This window comes from Phyllobates terribilis, unplaced genomic scaffold (genome assembly GCF_046119375.1).
Source record: "Phyllobates terribilis strain yellow unplaced genomic scaffold, ASM4611937v1 Scaffold_8__6_contigs__length_399053987, whole genome shotgun sequence".
NCBI classification, from domain to species: domain Eukaryota; kingdom Metazoa; phylum Chordata; class Amphibia; order Anura; family Dendrobatidae; genus Phyllobates; species Phyllobates terribilis.
The window spans coordinates 109,018,053-109,040,834 of NW_027362768.1; the positions used below are offsets into that span (position 1 = coordinate 109,018,053).

General features: G+C 44.5%; 1 protein-coding gene across 1 annotated transcript; it reads right to left on the reverse strand.

Annotated features, from left to right (window-relative positions):
* Nucleotides 1-7,183: 7,183 nt before the first annotated feature.
* On the reverse strand, nt 7,184-18,452 carry NDUFA11 (NADH:ubiquinone oxidoreductase subunit A11). The gene is made up of 4 exons (XM_073642595.1): nt 18,274-18,452; nt 17,212-17,304; nt 8,830-8,952; nt 7,184-7,476 (listed from the first exon to the last, which is right to left on the reverse strand). The coding sequence occupies exons 1-4, from the start codon at nt 18,350-18,352 to the stop codon at nt 7,361-7,363; spliced, it is 411 nt and encodes a 136-aa protein (XP_073498696.1). The 5' UTR covers nt 18,353-18,452; the 3' UTR covers nt 7,184-7,360.
* Between the last annotated feature and the right edge of the window lie 4,330 nt (nt 18,453-22,782).

The following is a 22,782-nucleotide window of genomic DNA, read 5'->3' on the forward strand; positions in this document are numbered from 1 at the left end:
GGCTAGTAGTGGTAGATTAGATTTAGGGCTAGTAGTGTTAGGTTAGGTTTAGGGCTAGTAGTGGTAGATTAGGTTTAGGGCTAGTAGTGGTAGATTAGGTTTAGGGCTAGTAGATTATGTTTATGGCTAGTAGTGTTAGGTTTAGGGCTAGTAGTGTTAGGTTAGGTTTAGGGCTAGTAGTGTTAGGTTTAGGGCTAGTAGTGGTAGATTAGGTTTAGGTCAAGTAGTGGTAGATTAGGTTTAGGGCTAGTAGTGTTAGAGTAGGTTTAGGGCTAGTAGATTAGGTTTAGGTCTAGTAGTAGTAGATTAGGTTTAGGGCTAGTAGTGTTAGGTTTAGATCTACTAGTGTTAGGTTTAGGGCTAGTAGTGGTAAGTTCGGTTTAGGGCTAGTAGTGGTAGATTAGGTTTAGGTCAAGTAGTGGTAGATTAGGTTTAGGCCAAGTAGTGTTAGGTTTAGGGCTAGTAGTGGTAGATTAGATTTAGGGCTAGTAGTGTTAGGTTAGGTTTAGGGCTAGTAGTAGTAGATTAGGTTTAGGGCTAGTAGTGGTAGATTAGGTTTAGGGATAGTAGATTATGTTTATGGCTAGTAGTGTTAGGTTTAGGGCTAGTAGTGTTAGGTTAGGTTTAGGGCTAGTAGTGTTAGGTTTAGGGCTAGTAGTGGTAGATTAGGTTTAGGTCAAGTAGTGGTAGATTAGGTTTAGGGCTAGTAGATTAGGTTTAGGTCTAGTAGTAGTAGATTAGGTTTAGGGCTAGTAGTGTTAGGTTTAGATCTACTAGTGTTAGGTTTAGGGCTAGTAGTGGTAAGTTCGGTTTAGGGCTAGTAGTGGTAGATTAGGTTTAGGTCAAGTAGTGGTAGATTAGGTTTAGGCCAAGTAGTGTTAGGTTTAGGGCTAGTAGTGGTAGATTAGATTTAGGGCTAGTAGTGTTAGGTTAGGTTTAGGGCTAGTAGTGGTAGATTAGGTTTAGGGCTAGTAGTGGTAGATTAGGTTTAGGGCTAGTAGATTATGTTTATGGCTAGTAGTGTTAGGTTTAGGGCTAGTAGTGTTAGGTTAGGTTTAGGGCTAGTAGTGTTAGGTTTAGGGCTAGTAGTGGTAGATTAGGTTTAGGTCAAGTAGTGGTAGATTAGGTTTAGGGCTAGTAGTGTTAGAGTAGGTTTAGGGCTAGTAGATTAGGTTTAGGTCAAGTAGTAGTAAATTAGGTTTAGGGCTAGTAGTGTTAGAATAGGTTTAGGGCTAGTAGATTAGGTTTAGGTCTAGTAGTAGTAGATTAGGTTTAGGGCTAGTAGTGTTAGAGTAGGTTTAGGGCTAGTAGATTAGGTTTAGGTCTAGTAGTAGTAGATTAGGTTTAGGGCTAGTAGTGTTAGAGTAGGTTTAGGGCTAGTAGATTAGGTTTAGGTCTAGTAGTAGTAGATTAGGTTTAGGTCAAGTAGTGGTAGATTAGGTTTAGGGCTAGTAGTGTTAGAGTAGGTTTAGGGCTAGTAGATTAGGTTTAGGTCTAGTAGTGGTAGATTAGGTTTAGGGCTAGTAGTGTTAGAGTAGGTTTAGGGCTAGTAGATTAGGTTTAGGTCTAGTAGTAGTAGATTAGGTTTAGGGCTAGTAGTGTTAGGTTTAGGGCTAGTAGTGATAGATTAGGTTTAGTTTTTGTTGTTAGGCAGGCGTATAAAATAAAGCAATAGCCCGCTGAACATTCACCGCGGAGAAGGCATTCACTCTGCTTTGCTGCGGCAGCGAAACAGAATCTGCCCCTGAAGTAGAGCAATTTTCAGCGAGTGACGACGACTCTTCCTCCACGGGATCCCACAGCCCGATGGTAGCAGAGTCAGTCGTCACTGCTGAAACTTCAGAGGCAGGACCAAGTACCGAAGTCCCCCCCACCGGTGTTATCACAACAGTTCATTTTCCCTGCAAATTCCCCCCCCCCCCCCTTTTTTTTTAGCGGCCCCTGGATAAAAAGCCAATTTTACCCCCTTTTGATTTTTTCAAAATTTTCATTACCCCTGAAGTCCTACAATTGATTGCCCGACAGTATATTTCCCAAAAACCCACATCCTTCCATTCCTGTTCCTGGATCCCCACAAATGTCCCCAAAATAAAAAAAAAATTAGGCATTACCCTGAAAATGGAATTAATAAAAAAAAACAAAAAACCAAAACACTCCGCTCCTACTGGGCAACTAAATCTGTCCACAGCACCCCTGTACTTGCAGCTATAAGTTTCCTTGCGTTTCTCCTATCAAAAAACATGAAAATCAAACAGCACGGAGTTATCCAACTTTTTTTTTTTTTAAGGCCCATAGACTCGAATTGACAAGTTTTATCTGTGATCAATATTGCACATGTCTCCGTGCTTTGGCGCCAGCCACTCAGTCCGCAAAAAAAAAAAAACATGTACGTGTGAACAGCCCCATAGACTATAAGAAGTACAAGTTCTATCTGGAAAAAACAGAAATAAAACATGTAGGTGAAACGCTGATGTGTGAATGAGGCCTAAATTATATTTTATTTAAAGCTAAATATAAGGACTATACACTAAGAAATATGCAATCATAAGTCACTGCTAAGGATGTGTCCTTACTAAATCTCACCACTAGATGGCATCTGCGTATAATATAGAGAACGTCCGACCTTTGACCCTGTACTGAGCGATCACAACAGAAGGAATACGTTTGTGCACTTGCGGTAAGTGACTGGTGGGATTGCGTTTTTTTTTTCTTTAGCCCAGGTCAAACATGATTTAATATCTGCACAATAATCTATAATACTTCAATCATCCACCCTACAGTCTCAAAGATTTTACAACAGGTTTCTGCTGGTGCACCCTGGATCCCTTTACTAATCGGCTCATTGAAGGCTCTCACTTAGGGCTCATTTATATGTCTGCTTTTCTTATCCATGAGAAAAACGGACCGATTATTTTGATCAGAGTATCATCTGTTTTTCTTGTACAAGGAAAAAAAAGTTTCTCCACCTCCTCCTATGGAGATGTCCATGTGACATCCGAGCGCGGTGTTTTTTTTTCACAGACCTATAGACTTGCATTGTCAATTTTCATCCCACACTCGAATCAAAATAGGACAGATCGTCGCCATTTTTCACAAATATGTTATTGGACCCATAGTTCAGATATAAGCCATGTTGCTCCATAAGTTAAAATGCTATATGATCATGACCTTACCCGTCCCCCACCGTTCTACTTCCAGACCAGATCTGCCTCATCTTCCTCCAGATGGACATACATGTGAGCGGTGGTCCACTGGCTGCAAAGATCACTTGCCCACTTACCCAGGCAATGGCAGAGAAGCAGCTGGGACTCAGTGTGCTGCCTTATGTTTTACCACCATGCTATGTGGTCTTCAAAGAATCTAAATTCAGGAGTGGACAACCTTTTTAAGAGTTGGCTATACCAGTCAGTCATGTATGCATTTGTTAACCCATTAGCAGACACCTTTTGCAGCAGCAAAAATGTTAGATTTCATCATGCCTGATTCTTCTTTCCCCTAAAAGGGATGATAATCATTGTTATCTGTAAAAGAAAATACACCAAGATAATTATCTGAATCAGCTAGTTCAGCGGCCTTTGTAGATATGGGTATGGGCACCTATAGGGTTTATTCACACATCAGTTTTTTTTTCACATACAAAAACAGACTAAGTTTCAGCAGTGTTTTTCATTAGAATTTCATCCGAGGTTTATCATAGTTTGCTCCAACTTTCATTCTTGTTTTATAAGTACATGAAAAAATTAAAGTTTCTACACCTTCTCCTATCTAACAGTCTGTGAAAATTGGACTGCACTCAGATGGTGTCCAAGTGCTGTCCGAGTTTTTTTTTACCGATCCATAGACTTTTTCCGCATCTAATGCAATTCTGTGGTGAAAACCTGCACATTAAACTCCGTGAACCCGCAAGAGAAGTTGATGTGTTGCAGACTCCAAATACGTACAAGTTTAAAAGTTCACAGCATCCAAAAACTGACTATGGGAACTTAACCACTTTACCCCCCAAGGTGGTTTGCACATTCATGACCAGGCCAATTTTTACAATTCTGACCACTGTCACTTTATGAGGTAATTACTCTGGAACGCTTCAACGGATCCCCCTGATTCTGAGACTGTTTTTTTCGTGACATATTGTCCTTCAGGATTGTGGTCAAATTTCTTCGATATAACTTGCGTTTATGTGTGAAAAAAAAATAGAAATTTGGCGAAAATTTTGCAATTTTCAAACTTGAATTTTCATGCCCTTCAATCAGAGAGATATGTCACACAAAATAGTTAATAACATTTCCCACATGTCTACTTTACATCAGTGCAATTTTGGAACCAAATTTTTTTTGTTAGGAAGCTATAAGGGTTAAAAGTTGACCAGCGATTTCTCATTTTTCCAACAAAATTTACAAAAACATTTTTTTAGGGACCACATCACATTTGAAGTGACTTTGAGGGACCTTTATGACAGAAAATACCCAAAAGTGACACCATTCTAAAAACTGCACCCCTCAAGGTGCTCAAAACCACATTCAAGAAGTTTATTAACCCTTCAGGTGCTTCACAGGAATTTCTGGAATGTAGAAGAAAAAAAAAATGAATATTTATTTTTTTCCACAAAAATGTTACTTTAGACCCCAATTTTTTTGTTTTCGCAAGAGTATCAGGAAAAAATGGACCCCAAAATTTGTTGACCAATTCCTCCTGAGCACGCCAATACCCCATATGTGGGGGAAAACCACTGTTTGGGCGCACGGCAGGGTCCAGAAGGGAAGGAGCGCCATTTAACTTCTTGAATGTAAAATTTGCTTGAGCGGACGCCATGTTGCTTTTGGAGAGCCCCTGACGCACCTAAACAGTGGAAACATCCCAGAAGTGACTCCATTTTGGAAACTAGACCCCTCAAGGATTTTATCAAGGGGTATAGTGAACATTTTGAACCCAGAGGTACGACACCGAATTTGATAACATTAGGTCATCATATTGAATAAGTTGTCATTAGTCTTGAGCGCAAGTGCTCGCTACTTGAGTTTGCATCGGGTACTCAGGTATGTACCATGTATCGCGGGTGCTCGAGTGACATGCTCGAGTCCCTGCTCATGGTTATTAGACACCAAAAAAAAAAAAAAACATGTGGGGATCGCTCATGCATGGCAGGCTATCCCCGCAAGGTTTTTTTGGCTGTGCAACAGATGCTAAAAATATATGGGGCGGAGACTCGAGAGCCCGCGATACTCGGTGCATACCTGATGCAAACCCAGGTAGTGAGCACTTGCGCTCAACACTATTCGTCATATGGTCATTTTCTTTTCTTTACTTTTGTAAAAATCCCAACCCCAATCCTAATACAACGCTAACCCTAGCCCAACCATAACCCAACCATAACCCAACCCTAACCCTAGCACAACCCTAACCTGAGAGTTTATTTTTTACGCCGTTCCATATAAGTGATTAGACGTCTTTATTCTTCGGGTTGGTGCGATTACAGCGATACCTGAATCATATCAGGTTTTTATGACTGACAGCTGTCACACACTAAGAGACTCTTTTCTTGCAAAGACTAGTTTTTGCATCGCCATATTTTGAGAGCTATAATTTTTTCCATATTTCGGTCGACAGTCATGTGACGGCTTGTTTTTTGCGAGACAAGTTGACGTTGTTATTGGTACCATTTTCAGGCATGTGACATTTTTTGATTGCTTTCTATTCCGATTTTTGGGAGGCAGAATAAACAAACCAACAATTCCGGATTTTTTTTTATGCCGCTCTGCGTGTGGTAAAATTGATAAGGCAGCTTTATTCTTCGGATCAGTACATTTACAGCGATACCACATTTATATAGTTTTTTTTATGTTTTGGCGCTTTTACACTAAAACTATTTTATAGAAAAAAATAATTTGTTTTGTATCGCTTTATTCTGAGAGCTCTAACTTTTATTTTTCGAATGATGGAGCTGTATGGCGACTTGTTTTTTGCGGGACAAGATGATGTTTTCAGCGATACCATTTTTATTTGCATTCGTCTTTTTGATCGCGTTTTATTCCATTTTTTGTTTGGCGGTATGATTATAAATAAAAAACAAAGCAAAAAACGATGCTTTATTTTTTTTACTGTGTTCAGTAGAGGGGTTAACTAGTGTGACAGTTTTATAGGTCAGGTCATTCCGGGCGCGGCGATACCAATATGTGTACTTTTATTGGTTTATTATTTTTTTTCCATAATAAGTTTTTTTTTTTTTCCCCCAACTTTCTGGCACTTTTTTTACTTTTACACATTGCCCCACTATGGGACTTACACCTTTCACTTTTTGCAGCCTTATTGGCTGTATAGCATAGAGAGCAGCAGCTCCCTATGCTATGCAGCATGTCAGCGCTGCACACAGGGAGAAGTTACTTTGGCCATGCGCTGCACATGACCAAAGTAACTTCCTGCTGTCTGGTGACCCAGATGTTGTCATGACAACATCCGGGAGCCGCTGCAGACAGCGCAGGACACCGGCAGAGGAGGTGAATACCGATGCTTACCTCCCCTTGCCCCCGCAATGCTGTGTTATCGACTTTGATCGCAGCATTGCGGGGGTTAATGTGCTGGCAGCGGTGCGGGACTGCTCCCTGCACATAGCCGATTGTCACAGCTGACACTCGGTGTTGACACCCAGCGGCGATCGCGCACACACAACCTGTGTGCGGGCGTGATCGTATCACGCGTAATAGTACATAGCTGGCCCCTAAGGCCCAGGGCGCAGCTACGTACTATTACTGACAAGGTCCGAAAGGGGTTAAAGGGGTTGTCCATGTCTGGCACAAAAGTCTGCAATCACTATATGTGACTGCAGACTTGTGAATCCTCACAGTGTGCCACATTCCGACTAGACTGTATCCGGCCATGCAAGTGGATTGAGCGAGGCTGGACACAATCTGTCCGGCACATGACCGCATGTATGCAAATCACATACTTGCGGTGATGACCCCTCCTATCCAGACACCGGAGAATCCTCACAGCTCGTGAGGATTCACAAGTCTGCAGTAAGGTAGAGTGACTGCAGACTTGTAGTTTTAGTCCCGACAATCCCTTTAAAGCCAGTTAACTCCTCCCTGGTCCAGCTGATAGCAAGACAGAGAAATCTCTGCTGTCCTAACAGTGGCCACCAAAAAGAAATTAAAGACACAAGACAAGGAAGAAGGAAAGGCTTAAAAAATGAAGAAAACAAACCATTTATTTTAAGTTATGTAATAGCTACAAATATCTTGTTAATGTGTTTTTTTTAATGGAAGTGTCCCTATAAGTGGTAATGATACCATGTACAAGAATGCAGCGGTCATTTATATATAGATTTATTATTAACATTAGCATCACAGGAGATGTAGGTAGAGCTTCAGAGTTTTGGTTCAGATGTAATAAATTCCCATCCGTCTCTTTTTGAGCTCTTGGATAAAGCAGCCAAGACGCCGAATGCCACACAGGCCGAGGTCCCGGTGGCATAACTGTGAGCTGTGGGGAGTAGAGCAGAAGTAGTCAGGGCACATGGTGGTGCAAGAAGCTGACATTTCTTATTCATTCTGTATGAGCTTGTAATCACACGGGCATTTTAAGACAAATGGACAGGTTAGAAAGCACACAGAATATACAGTATTTGTAATAATTACTACTCATTATAACAGTGGCGGACACAGACAGAAGAGGGCCCCCGTGCCAGAACAATATATGGGCCTTTGTAGTCCAGTATCTTATCACATTGCACAATTCCACCTGCTTTGGGGGTTAAGTAGTGACCTCCTCACCTCTTGGGTCCCTGTGCGGCTGCACAGGTCGCACCAATGATATTCATTTTAATGAAAGGTACTATTGGTGACAAGTTCCAACCCAATTTCATACATTCAATGGTACAATAATGTCATCTACAGATATCACTAGGATAGGGAATGGAGCAGGAACTCTTCTTCTGATGTGCTTTACAATAAAAACTATTATTAACATTGCCCCCCAAGACCACTACAACCACTCAGAGGTGGTGACAGTCACATCGAAAAAGATCCCCAGCACAGGGAGCCGGGATGTCATGAGACGACCAGCAAGGAGACAGTGCTAGGACTTTATAAACTGTCAGACGAGGCGAGCATCCACAACAAATCCGCAACATGTGAACTTACCCAAATAATACAATTTAAAGAACCACTTGTGGTATGTGCGTACATCGTCTTTTTCAAAGCAAGCAAACCCACTGAATTGTTCAAGCTGAAAGCGCTTTCTTGAAGAGTTTTTTTTTTTTGCAGTTTTTCAGACGTTACCTTTTTGGAAGTTCTTGACTGCTGACGTGGGTTTTTTTGAGCATTTTTCTAGTTTCTAACATTTACTGGCATGTTCCAGGTATTTTTTAACTCCATTAAAAAGAAGAAATGACTAACAGTCAAACTGCTCAAAAAGATGGCCAAGCATTTACCAGACATCTTTTTTGCCTTCCCATTGCTTTCTATTGTAAAACACAGATCGTCCTCAGAGCGGAAAATAACCGGAAGAATGGTCAGATCACTTCTTTTAACTTCTTGCATCTTAGGAAACCTGAAGCATTTAACAGACCCTCAAAAGACTGAACATATCAACAGCAAGATTTTTCTCTTGCGCATGTTCATTATTTTGAATGTTTTCTGGTCGTTTTTTTAAAATGAGGGTTTCGAAGCTGATCCACTTGAAAAAGATGCTATATGCATAGAACCTTTAAAAAGGTTTTCATGTAGGGCTTAGAAATCTTTGGTGTAATATTACAATACTCTGATTTTTTACTTTAAATTGGTGCTGTTGTTCATCGCACATCACATGTGGTCAACGTTTTAGAAGCAAACTTACCCTTGATTCCAAGAAAGGCACCGGAGACACAACCTCCTACAAAGTAATTGATCAAGTCGTCTGGTTTCTCCCGAAGCTGAGCTGTGACACAGGTGGTGATCCCAAAGATTGCACCAAGTGAAGCTAATGGCAAAAAGAGAAAAAATACATTACTTAGGGGCTGTGTGTGCAGCACATTTTAATTGCAATCATACACCGACTCAACGATCAGCAGTTATCAATGGAAAACCTGTGAGAGCGGACATTAGCAGCTCATCCAGGGCATAACATTATCACACGAGTTACCTAAAATTAATGGCCCAGCGTGCACCGCGCAGATGGCCCTGGCAACCTACTTACATTAGATATGTCAAAAGGGGCATTTTTATCCCAAACAGTGAATATGCCATTAGTTTCTGGTAGATGGAGGGCAAGACAGGGGCATGTGCCCTGGGCGTAGCTGGCAGGGGAGCGCAATCGGGCCGCCAATGTGGTGGTCCAAGGTGTCTCCCCCAGCGGCTGGATTCTGCCCCCCCCCCCCTCCCCCAGGACTGAGAGTCGGCAAATTGACAGCCGGCCCAGAGAAGCTGCAGCGCACCGGGTCCAAGTGATTGTGGGGGTCATATTTTGTGCAGGAAATATAGTGAGGGGCAATTATCTATTCAGGGGCATAATAAAGACACTTCTATCTTTAAGGGCATCGTTGAGGATGTGCTGCAGAAGACCGGAGAAGAAGGAAGTCTGCAGAGACGAGCAGTGAGTGAGAAAACTCATCGTGGCGTCTTGACAAGATGAAGAAAATAAAGAGAAAGACTCTAGAGACAACATCAACTATCAAGTACCTGGATGTAAATGTTTTTTGTGATACCGACTAATTCTCAAGTTTTTATTTGTTAGGAGCATTAAAGTTGTTGTCCAAGTTTGTGAGGAGTCTGCAGTCATTCTATGTGACTGCAGACTTTTGACTTCTCACAGTGCGCACTGCACAATGTCAGGATACTCTCGTGCCAGTGATTTACAGTGAAGGAAATAATTATTTGATCCCTTGCTGTTTTTGTAAGTTTACCCAATGACAAAGACATGAGCAGTCTATAAATTTTAAGGGTAAGTTAATTTTAATATTGAGAGATAGAATATCCAAAAAAAAAAAAGAAAATCATTGTATAAATTAGATCAATCTATTTGCATTTTGCAGTGAGAAATAAGTATTTGATCCCCTACAAACCATTATGAGTTCTGGCTCCTACAGACCAGTTAGACGCTCCTAATCAACTCGTTACCTGCATTAAAGACAGCTGTCTTACATAGTCACCTGTATAAAAGACTCCTGTCCCCAGACTCAATTAATCAGTCAGACTCTAACCTCTACAACATGGGCAAGACCAAAGAGCTTTCTAAGGATGTCAGGGACAAGATCATAGACCTGCACAAAGCTGGAATGGGCTACAAAACCATAAGTAAGACGCTGGGAGAGAAGGAGACAACTGTTGGTGCAATAGTAAGAAAATGGAAGAAATACAAAATGACTGTCAATCGACATCAATCTGGCGCACCATGCAAAATCTCACTTTGTGGGGTATCCTTGATCATGAGGAAGGTGAGAGATCAGCCTAAAACTACACGGGGGGGGACTTGTTAATGATCTCAAGGCAGCTGGGACCACAGTCACCAAGAAAACCATTGGTAACACATTACACCTTAAAGGTTTAAAATCCTGCAGTGTCCGCAAGGTCTCCCTGCTCAAGAAGGCACATGTGCAGGCCCGTCTGAAGTTTGTCAATGAACACCTGGATGATTCTGGGAGTTATTGGGATAAGGTGCTGTGGTCAGATGAGACAAAAATTGAGCTCTTTGGCATTACCTCAACTCGCCGTGTTTGGAGGAAGAGAAATGCTGCCTATGACCCAAAGAACACCATCCCCACTGTCAAGCATGGAGGTAGAAACATTATGTTTTGGGGATGTTTCTCTGCTAAGGGCACAGGACTACTTCACCGCATCAATGGGAGAATGGATGGAGCCATGTACCGTAAAATCCTGAGTGACAACCTCCTTTCCTCCGCCAGGACATTAAAAATGGGTCGTGGATGGGTCTTCCAGCAAGATAATTACCCAAAACATACAGCCAAGGCAACCAAGGAGAGGCTCAAAAAGAAGCACATTAAGGTCATGGAGTGGCCTAGCCAGTCTCCAGACATTAATCCCATAGAAAACTTATGGAGGGAGCTGAAGCTCCGAGTTGCCAAGCAAAAGCCTCAAAATCTGAATGATTTAGAGATGATCTGCAAAGAGGAGTGGACCAAAATTCCTCCTGACATGAGCGCAACCCTCATCATCAACTACAAAAAAAGTCTGACTGCTGTCCTTGCCAACAAGGGTTTTGCCACCAAGTATTAAGTGTTGTTTGCCAGAGGGATCAAATACTTAATTCTCAATGCAAAATGCAAATAAGTTTATCTAATTTATACAATGTGATTTCCTTGATTTTTTTTTTTTTTTTTTTTGGGGGGGGGGGGGGATATTCTGTCTCTCAATGTTAAAATGAACCTACCCTTAAAATTATAGACTGTTCAGGTCTTGGTCAGTGGGCAAACTTACAAAAACAGCAAGGTATCAAATAATTATTTCCTTCACTGTACATACATGCGGTCACATGCTGATTAGACATGCATGGTCTCACTCAATGAAAACGAGTTGAGAGAGGCCGGACATGTCTAGTCGGAATGTGGCCAGAAGTATACAAATCACATACTTGTGCTCACATGACCGTCCACTCTTGCCACCGGCAAGGGAAAATCATAAAAGTGTGCAGTGCATGCGCTGTGAGAATTCAGAAGCCTGAAGACGCAAAGTGACTGCAGACTTTCATATCAAACCTGGACAAGCCCTTTAATTATAAAATGAAGCCCTGCAGCCAATCCTAACAGCGTGTAATATCCTTACTGTCAGGATTCAGCTCTGCTTGCAGATTTCAGCAGTCATCACATGGCCACTTCACTCATATGTGATATTCATACTTCTGGTTCGTGACGACGAGCATTTCTTCCTGCTTCTCTCAGTTTTTCACTGAGCATTGAGAGAATTAGGCAGAGCAGCTCGTCGACACGTGATTAAGTGTGTATGTGGCATATGTGCTTGGGGGGTAGGTGGGGCGCCAAGCTGAATTTTTTCCCCGGATGCCAGAAAACCTAGATACATCTCTGGATAAGGGGTCTGACTCCAAGGGACCCCAACTTATCCTGAAAGATCAGTAAACATATTGAGGTATGCTCTTACTTTGCGAGAGAGTTTCCTGTTGCTCACATATGCCATAGCGCAGAACAAAGCTAAAGCTACATCCACCAAAAACCTGCCATTACTTAGGCTACATTACATTGTCACACAGAAGTAAAAATGACATCGTGACCCATGACTAATACCAGCTGCACCCAACAGACCTCAGCTCCTTATAATGGTGTCCCTCATCTTACTGGTAAAAAAAAAAAAAAAAAAAATATAGCACTGTTCCATCACTTCAGGCAAATATGACATCTGCTTTGTCACCCCGTACAGATGTAAGCCAAGTAGTGATGAGCGAGCACTAAAATACTTGTGTGCTCGTTGTTCAAGTCGAGCAAATTGGAATACTCGGGTGCTCGACCCGAGCAGCGAGCCCAATGTAAGTCTATGGGAAACCATTTTTTCAGGCGGCTCCCCCTGACGGTCTGCAGAGGGCCTAAAAATTGCCCAAATCGATGGGCAAAGTGCTCAAATGACATGGAGACAGCATGGCGAAGACCCCTGGAAGCATTTCTGACTTCCAGATCACTGCTGTGAACAACGTTGTCAAAGTATTACACCACTTTTACGGACTCACAATAAAACATACAAAAACGAATCCAAAATGGATTTTCCTGGGAACATCCTTTCCAGGTAATGACTTGCATATAAGGCAAAATAAATAACCAAAAACAAAAATACTCCTCCACACCATGGGCTATGTTCACACGTAGCGTTTTTGATGCGTTTTTTGCACTTTTGTATTGCTTTCAACCAAGACAAATGCATTCACTGAGAAATGTCATATTAACACTTATCTGGCCATGTGGTGTGTGACACATCATCAGCCACATCCTGTTTCATTTATGAAGGAGGGATTTTGAAAGTCACAAACACTATTTTTACAGCCTTACTATTCTTAAAGGGCCAGCAGTCACCCCCCGCTATTGTTAGAGAGACATCAGCCGGCTATGCTTTTTTGTTCCCGTTATTAACGAGTGGGTCTCCTATACTGTTAGTGTATGCAGTGACTGCAAGGGCTGCCAAAAATTTGGACACAACCCAATACCCCTTTGAAGAGACAGAGGAGGGTCTCAGTAAAAAAAAAATGTTCCCATTATAAAGGAGCGGGTCTCCTATAGTGGTAATGCCCATGCTGTGACTGCAAGGGCTGCCAAAATTTGGGAAAAACCCCACTAACAATTTAAAAAGACACAGAGCTGGGCCACAGTAACGAGTACGACATTCCCATTAGAAAGGAGAGGGTCTGCTATTCAGCTATAGGGTATGCAGTGAGTGCAACAGCTGCCAACATTTAGGAAAAACCCTACTAACAATTTAAAGATGCAGAGATGGGCCTTAGTAACGACACATTCCCATTAGAAAGGAGAGGGTCTCCAATACTGTTTGCCTATGCAGTGAAGCAACGGCCAAAAAAATTTGGAGGAACTCCAATGTCCCTTGCAAGAGACGTAGATATGTTGATATGGTACATATGGTGGTGATATGGTGATGGAGGATGAGGATGCGGAGAAGGAGGAGGACAAGAGCAAACAGACAAAATCAGGAAGCGTATACCCATGTCTGGGTGTGAAGGCAGAGGTGCATGGGAATAGAGTTAGACCTCCCAAAAAAAACCCAAAAAAACAAACCACAGTATTTGAGTTTGAGTTTATGTTACGCTGCTATCATTCGGTGGTGTTGAGAAGTCTGGCCCAATCCAGCCCTTGTTCATTTTTATAAGAGTCAGCATTTTCAGTTGACAGGCGGATGCGCTTATCGGTTATAATTCCACCGGCGGCACTAAAAACCCGCCCTGACAAAACGCTAGCGGCAGGGCAGGCCAGGACCTCCGAGGCGTAGAGAGCTAGTTCATTCCACGTGTCCAGCTTGGACACCCAATAATTATAAGGCACAGAGAAAATACGGAGACGTTGGTTCGGTCGGCACGGTACTCCCTCAGCATGTTCCGAAACTTTTCCCTCAATGGGAGAGTACCCAGCGCATCAGGGCTTGTGCGATGGAAGGGTCTGAGGAAACTGTCCCAGAACTTTGACAGTGTTCCCCTGCCTCTGCTGGATTGGAGTTGTGACTCTCTCTCCTGTACTCCTTGGTTTTCCAATGAACTGTGCTCTCTGCCGCCAGCGTTTTCAGATGGGAATTTTTTAAATAATTCTGCAACAAGGGCCTTCTCGTACTGCCCCATTTTATTAGGCCTGTCCTGCAAGGGAATAAGAGACAGAAAGTTTTCCTTGTAGCGTGGGTCTAGAAGTGTCACCAACCAATAATGACTGTCACCCAAAATTTGGACAATGCGAGGGTCACGGGAAAGGCAGCGTAACAAACTCAGCCATGTGTGACAGACTGCAAAGAGGCAAGACTTCCATGTCCTCACCAAGAGGACGACTGACCATGCTCTCCTCCTCTTTCTCCTCCTCGCGCCATCCACGCTGAACAGACAGTATGACAGTTGTGCAGGTAGTACCGTCTATAGCACAGGAAACTAGCTCCTGTTCTTCCTCATTGTCACCCAATCCACATTGGGATGAGATGAGGCTGGGCTGTGTGTAATCACCCTGTATGGTTCCTTGCTCCATCTCATCGTGCTCCGCCTGCAATGCATCCTCTTTGATCGTGAGCAGAGAGCGTTTCAGAAGACAGAGAAGCGGGATGGTGATGCTAATTATGGCGTCATCACCGCTCACCATCTTGGTGGAGTCCTCAAAGTTTTGGAGGATGGTACATATGTCTGACATCCATGTCCACTCCTGAAGTTTCATATGTGGAGTCTGACCTGAATACCGACGGCCTTGTTGATGCTGGTAGTCAACAACTGCCCTCTTCTGCTCACAAATCCTTCCCAACATCTGCAATGTAGAGTTCCAACACATGGGGACATCGCAGATCAGTCGGTGAGCTGGAAGCTGCAAATGCTGCTGAAACACGGCAAGTGCGGAGGAAGCTGTAGCGGACTTTCTAAAATGGGCACACAGGCGGCGTACATTGACAAGCAGATCAGACAGATCCAGGTAGGTTTTGAGAAACAGCTGAACCATGAGGTTAAGCACATAGGCCAGGCATGGTAGGTGTGTGAGCTCGCCTCGCCTCAGAGCCGCCACCAGGTTCCGGCCATTGTCACACACGACCATGCCTGGCTGTAGGGTCAGCGGTGTCAGCCACAGATCTGCCTGCTCTTCCAGAGATGTCCACAACTCTTCAGCGTTTTGTGGTTTGTCACCTAAGCATATTAGCTTCAACACAACCTGTTGCCGCTTGGCCGAGGCAGTGCTGCAATGCTTCCAGCTTGCGACTAATGTGGTCATTTTGGAGATGGAGGCGGAGGCGGAGGAGGAGGAGGAGGAGGAGGAGGAGGAGGAGGAGGAGGAGGAGGAGGAGGAGGAGGAGGAGGAGGAGGAGGAGGAGGAGGAGGAGGAGGAGGAGGTGCTGGAGCTGTAGAATGTGGGGGCAACCCTGATTGACCCAGGGCCCGCAATCCTTTGCGTCGGGAGGACGTGTTCCATCCCGAGGTCAGACTGGGTCCCGGCTTCCACTATATTAACCCAGTGAGCTGTCAGCGAGATGTGGACAAGTGCTTGTGGGCAGGGACGGTACATGTCCGTGGTTAGGTAGACTTTCCCAGTAACTGCGCTGTTGAGGGTACGTCTAATGTTGTGAGACACGTGCTTGTGTAATGCAGGGATGGCACACCGAGAAAAATAGAGGCGGCTGGGGACCGAGTACCGAGGGACAGCCGCTGCCATCAGGATGCGGAAAGCTTCAGTCTCCATGAGCCTAAAAGACAACATTTCGAGCGCAAGTATTTGCGAAATGTGTGAATTTATTAGTGTGGCCTGTGGGGCGTTGGCTGCGTATTTGCACTTGCGTTCCAAGGACTAGGGTCGGGACAACTGAACTCTGAGCGTGGACGTGCTAGTTGAGAATGTGCTAGCTGAGAGTGTTCAACGACTGATGCAGGGCGGGAGGCATCTTGGCATGCACCATGAACAGGGGATTCGCTTGCACGCACAACACTGGAACAAGCAGTGGTGTGACCCACAGACGCTGTTGCTGGATCCTGGGGTTCGGCCCACTTAGTCGGGTGCTTTGCTGCCATGTGACTGATCATGCTGGTGGTGGTCAGGCTGCTAGTTTTGCTACCACTGCTGATGCTGGCCTGGCAGGTGGTGCAAATGGCCTTTTTGGGGTTATCTGCAGAGTCTTTAAAAAATAACCAGACTCGAGAAGAACTAACAGTTGTACTGGCAACTTCCGTCGTGTTGGCGTTACGAGGAACTTTCCCGCCTTGTGTCTGCGGTCACCATGCTGCTGCTTCTTCCTGCCTGTTGTGGTGCTACGCCTCGCTCCCCCCTGTGTGCTGCTGTCCTCGCTCTGTATGTCCCCCTGCCAGGTTGGGTCAGTTACTATATCATCCACCACCTCGTCTTCCACTTCCACACCCTGGTCCTCCTCCTGACTTTCTGGCAATTGTGTCTCATCATCATCATCCACCTCTTGCGACAGTAATTGCACTTTCCCACCGTCGCCATCGTGTGACCATGGCTGCTCACATACACTGCCTGCCTAGCACTGATTATATGCAGCTGGATTAGTCCTCAGAAGGACTGTTAGTTCAGATGAAGGCAGCAGCACCTCTCCCTACTCTGCCTGATTGCGGGGCAGACTGTGACAAGCATAGCGGCGCCAGGTCTTATATAGACCTGATGATGCTGTGCGGTCAGCCAATCACTGTAATGCCACAACCACACTGAAAGAGTATCTTAACTCGTTTCACAATAATCGTGCCCATCACCTGATGAACGAGCAAAATACTTGTTCACTAGTTAAATGATCTTTTTCACAGAGCTAAACATCATGGTTCTCGGCAGCACATCATCCTGTGTAAACAGGACTCACGCTGCCGAATACAATGGCTGCCTATGCGCATTGGAAGCTCTGAGCATTGCTTACTTTGGTCTGCCTGCATAAACAACGTATTAAACAACCACTAATTGGAAAAGGCTTACTAATCAGTGGTCGTTTAGCGCTGCCAGTCGGTCCAGGTACAGTATACGGTCCCTTACAGGTTTCTATTAAAGCAATTATAAGAAGTGTTGGAAACAAATGATTAGAAGAGTTCGTCCTTTACCCATGGTTAACGTTGCTCCTCCGGCTCGCTGAACGCCCTCCAGTACAGTCTTAGGCTTAAATGCGATTATGTGATAAGCGGAGCCAACTAAGCCTGAGAACGAGAAGACAAAAAAGGGATCAGGAAAAGAAACAACAGAAGTGTAGAAAACATTATGTGTGAATATACAATGACGGCAAGGTAAGCTACAGGGGCGGCTCAGACCAACCCAGACCTGTGTGACCCCCGCCATCACCACCCCCTGCCATACTCACTGCTGGGAGCTCCTGGAGCAGAAGAAATGGACATTGGGCAAGCTTGTGTCACTGTATAATCACCAATATGGTGTGTAGGGGGACCGCCAGGCCTGTACAGGGGGCTACATTATCCCTCTACAGGTGCAAGCCGAGAACATTAGCCAGGGGTATACATAGTGTATATGGGGGAGACCTGATCCTGTGTATGGGGAGATCAGTAAGCTTATTTTCCTCACCTTAAAGGGTATGTCCACTACTGCACATCCTCAGCTTAATCACTCCAGCCCCTCCCCCACTTACAATAAGACCGGTGTATCCTCACCTCCCGCAGCGGGGGCCATGCAAGCAAAGTCGGCCCTGCTGACACATGACATTGTTGTGCCAGGTGCCCACTGCAGCCAATCAGTCGCCACTGCTCGTCTGCAGCCTCTAGTATCACATCAGAGCGGACAGAACATTAATGAGCTGCAATCAATGTCACCTGTAGATTGTTTACATTTTAAAGGGGGGGGGGGGGGATAAAAAGTGAGAAGTAATAAGTCTGCAGCCGAAGAAAGCAAGTATCTAGGGAAGAATAACCCTTAGACGGGCTGTCCATGGGGGGGACAGGTGTCAGACCCCTGACCTCATACTATAAGGGACATTTCCTGCCGGACAATCCCTCTAATTACTAATCCGGGGCTGTTACCAAGAGTGGAGCAATTCTGGAATATTGGAGGAAATCTCCTTAATTGACCAGGAATCAAGAGGGGGAAGGGTGTAATCCGGCAGCAATGTACTGACAGCGAGGAAAGTGACCCGGGGCCACCGAGCAGCGGCCACCTACCCATCATCGCCGCCAGCCTGGTGACCAGCCAGGTCTTCTGCACACAGTCCGTGCCGTCAGGGATGTCCCAGTACCCCATGCTCTTCCACAAGGACACTCCGCTACTGAGGCCGAGGAAGATGAAGGACCTGCGGTGATGTCATGAGCATGTGATCAGTTACGTTTGTGGGAGGAGTCTCCTAGACGCATATAGCTCTGCACTGTATGTAATACTCATAGAGCTGTGCAGTAACATCATAATAATCCTACTGCCGCAACAGCTGCTGCCCTCTCCTGTCTGCTGCCCCCAACAGCTGCTCTTTCCTGTCTGCTGCCCCCAACAGCTGCCCTCTCCTTTCTGCTGCTCCCAACAGCTGCCCCCTCCTGTCTGCTGCCCCCTCCTGTCTGCTGCCGCAACAGCTGCTGCCCTCTCCTGTCTGCTGCCCCCAACAGCTGCCCTCTCCTTTCTGCTGCCAACAGCTGCCCTCTCCTTTCTGCTGCCCCCAACAGCTGCCCTCTCCTTTCTGCTGCCCCCAACAGCTGCCCTCTCCTGTCTGCCGCTCCCAACAGCTGCCCTCTCCTGTCTGCCGCTCCCAACAGCTGCCCTCTTCTGTCTCCTGCCCTCTCCTGTCTGCTTCTCCCAACAGCTGCCCTCTCCTGTCTGCTGCCCTCTCCTGTCTGCTTCTCCCAACATCTGCCCTCTCCTGTCTGCCTCTCCCAACAGCTACCCTCTCCTGTCTGCCGCTCCCAACAGCTGCCCTCTCCTGTCTGCCGCTCCCAACAGCTGCCCTCTCCTGTCTGCCGCTCCCAACAGCTGCCCTCTCCTGTCTGCCGCTCCCAACAGCTGCCCTCTCCTGTCTGCCGCTCCCAACAGCTGCCCTCTCCTTTCTGCCGCTCCCAACAGCTGCCCCCTCCTGTCTGCTGCCCCCTCCTGTCTGCTGCCCTCTCATGTCTGCTGCCGCAACAGCTGCTGCCCCCCCTCCTGTCTGCTGCTCCCTCCTGTCTGCTGCCCTCTCCTATCTGCTGCCCCAACAGCTGCCCTCTCCTGTCTGCTGCTCCAACAGCTGCTCTCTCCTGTCTCCTACCCTCTCCTGTCTGCTGCTTCCAACAGTTGCGCTCTCCTGTCTGCTGCCCTCTCCTGTTTGCTGCCGCAACAGCTGCTGCCCTCTCCTGTCTGCTGCTCCCAACAGCTGCCCTCTCCTGTCTGCTGCCCTCTCCTGTCTGCTGCCCTCTCCTGTCTGCTGCCCTCTCCTGTCTGCTGCCCTCTCCTGTCTGCTGCCCTCTCCTTTCTGCTGCTCCCAACAGCTGCCCTCTCCTTTCTGCTGCTCCCAACAGCTGCCCTCTCCTTTCTGCTGCTCCCAACAGCTGCCCTTTCCTCTCTGATGCCCCAACACCTATTCCCTCCTCTCTGATGCCCCAACACCTACCCCCTCCTAAGGCTTTGTGCCCACGATGCAGAAATGCACCGGATTTTTCCTGAGTGTTTCTGCACCTCCCTGGCAGAAAAAATGCATGCGGATTTTACATGCATTTTTTCAGCCAGGGACAAGCGTTTGTCACGTGTTTTGCGCATGCGGGTTGACAAGCGCTTTCCAAGCGATTTTAGCATCACTTGGAAAAGTGCTTGACAGCTTAGTCACACTATATAAATCCATGCAACCGGCATGGATTTCATATAGTGTGACCAAGTTAGTTACAAAAAGAATAAAAATGTTAAAAAAAAATATATATATATATTATACTCACCTTAAGATGGCCCCCGGTCTCCTTCTCCGGTCTCCCCGGTAGCTTGCAGTGGTGTAAAAGGACCGTCCATGACGTCATTTAGTCAATTCAGCCTTTGAATACAACAATTACTTACTGAAATCAGTAAAAATGTGCCCATTTGCCCACTTTGATGCCAGCTTTTTTTCCCCATTTGGCCTGAAGGCATTCCTTCATGTGTTTCTGTGGTGTGAGATCAGTGACCCAAAGTCATTTAACCCTTTAAATATTATCCTTGGGTGCCAACTTCGATGCCAATTTTGTGCCAGTTGTATATTTTTTGGAGATGCTTTCAAATGTATTCACCTCCGGGCACTGGGTTGCATTGTTTTTTTTTATTATTATAAACTTGAAAGAAAAAACAATATTTTTTGGCAAATAAGAATCCATCATTATAACTGTGGTTCATTAGGCCCCCGATGCTTCTTGCTGCCACCTGAGGCCAGATATCAGTTATTTGCTGGGACGCTAACATCTTGTAGTTCTACAACAGCCTGCAGTCTGCCGGATGGAGAGTGGCTAATGGCTCCCAGCTCTACCACAGTGTCCAACTGTATTGGCTTCATGTTGATGGAAATATAATTCAAAGGGGCACTTTTCTTGAAGTCTGGGGCACGTGCACTGCCCCTGGGTGGCACTAGTGACGACAATGTTACTTTCTAGTTTTGTTTTTGTTTTTTTCTACATTTTCCGCACACAGGGAAACAGCCCCAGTGCCCCTTCTTCCTAACACCGCTGTGTGCGTATAATCATAAAAGTCTGCTCTCCCGGATTGTCTCGGAGACTCCTGGAAAAGGGAAGACTTTCCGAGCTCCTGGAACAGTCAACAAATTTCCTGTGTGCTGCTAAAGCTCTTCCTGAAACCTCCAGGACACTAGTGCTACCTGAAGGTTTCCCGTGTGTGATGCCAGGATCCTCTGACATTGGAGAATTGCTTTTACGTAAAGATTTGCATAGGTAAAATCCAAAACGGATGGCAGCACGAAACATGTGGATGACATTTTACAAATCACAAGATTTTTCTACATGAAAATTAAAACTTGGTGCTAAAATTTAAAATCCACACCATGGGAATGTCTTTTTCACTGAAAATCTCAGTGGAACAAAGGCAAATTTCATGGTTGATCCAAAACATATATATGCACCAAAATTAACTGCAAAAAAAATGTATTGTGTGTGGACCGACTTTTAAATCGTCAATGCTTGGGAAAGAGGGTTCTTAAAACATTTTCCTATAGGGCCCTGCCTTTTCTGTTATACTTCAGCACAGACATCACATCCAGCATGTATTGCAGGGAGAGACACTCGCACAAGACGGAAAAAAAAAATCCAAATTTGCATAAGGCTGCAAACTACAGATAATGTTGTCTGAATATGAATAAAGGAATGAAAATTCCACTTAATGCAAAGTATTAAATAAAAGTATTATGCAAGGGGAGAATATGTTGTGGATTGCTGCTTGGTAAGGATTTAGACACTTTTCGTAAATGTGACTTGTCGCAGAATTGTTGCGCAGTGTCACTTTAGTTGGATGGAGTTAAAATCTCGACATTGAAAAAAAACTTGCCAAAAAGATTAGACTGGGCTGTGACGATTATTTATTTATCATGTTTTGCTTATATAGTGTCATCATATTCCACAGCACTTTACAGAAATTATCATCACTGTCCCCATTGGGGCTCACAATCTAAGAAAATATAGCTGCTCTCTGAAATGCTAAAAATAATACATTTAGAAAATTTGAACTGCATTACTGCCATGGAAAATAGGTAAATGCTACATTATGTACTGGTACATATGGAATCCTGGAAAAATTGAAACTGCAATATTGCTACAGAAAAATTACAGTAAAAAGAAGTTACTGTTTACTTAAATCGGTGCAGGGGGACTGCTGAGATGGATGAGGAGTGAATATGGTTTGGCAGAAGCGTAATCTTTAATATGAATATTCTCCCTGCCAGTTTTCTTCCGTTAATACGAATAAAAATTTGGAGACAGTGGGTATTTGCCTAAATATTTTCATTTTATTTTGCTCGTTTGTAGTTTTCTTGCAATAGATGTGATAATATGGGTGTGATCAACCAGCAAGCAATACATTTTTTTTTATCATGTATGTTATGCCATCAAAATCTAGATCAGCTCATAGCTTTCATAGATTTCATTTTCTAGTGCACAAACACCCCAAATATGCACCAAGTTTATGAAGAGGCATCCTAATAAACCTGATGTACTTTACCCCAGTGAACTTTGGTAAAGGACTGATGTATGAAATGCCAGTCTTGAAATATTTCCCCAATTGCAGAGTTAAAAAAGTAAAAAAATACTTGCTATATTCTCTTAGTTCAAGAAATTTGCGTCAAAAATGTTTGTGCATTTTTTGGCTGCAAAGCATTGGCTATTAAGCCACAACCCCTTTCCCAGTGCTCCACCTACTTTTTTAAAAAAGTGACAAACAACAAAAAAAGTGGGAAAAAAAGGAGCAAATTATTGCAGAAATTTCCCTTGCACCATAATTTGAGACTTTTTTTTATGCCAGAACACAGGCAAAGGACGAACTATAAATTAAGTGTGCCTGCGTTGAGAAAAAACAAACAGGCGGAAGTGGGATGATATATCATGATGTGCTGCCGAGTTTAAATATAACACATTAGTACAGAGATGTTTCAACAATTTTTTTAAGATGTAAATTTTGACTTTTATGAAAATGTTATTTATTTTTTAACCCCTTTCTGACATTTGTGGTAATAGTACGTCATGGTGCCCTGG

What these genes read in the sequence shown, in the direction of transcription:
- NDUFA11 (XM_073642595.1), bottom strand. Translation starts at nt 18,352, where the DNA reads ATGGGGTACTGGGACATCCCTGACGGCACGGACTGTGTGCAGAAGACC. An exon ending in CAGGCTGGCGGCGATGATGG is followed by an intron (nt 17,305 to 18,273) that starts GTAGGTGGCCGC and finishes TCTCGTTCTCAG; the next exon opens with GCTTAGTTGGCTCCGCTTAT. An exon ending in AGGAGCAACGTTAACCATGG is followed by an intron (nt 8,953 to 17,211) that starts GTAAAGGACGAA and finishes TTTTGCCATTAG; the next exon opens with CTTCACTTGGTGCAATCTTT.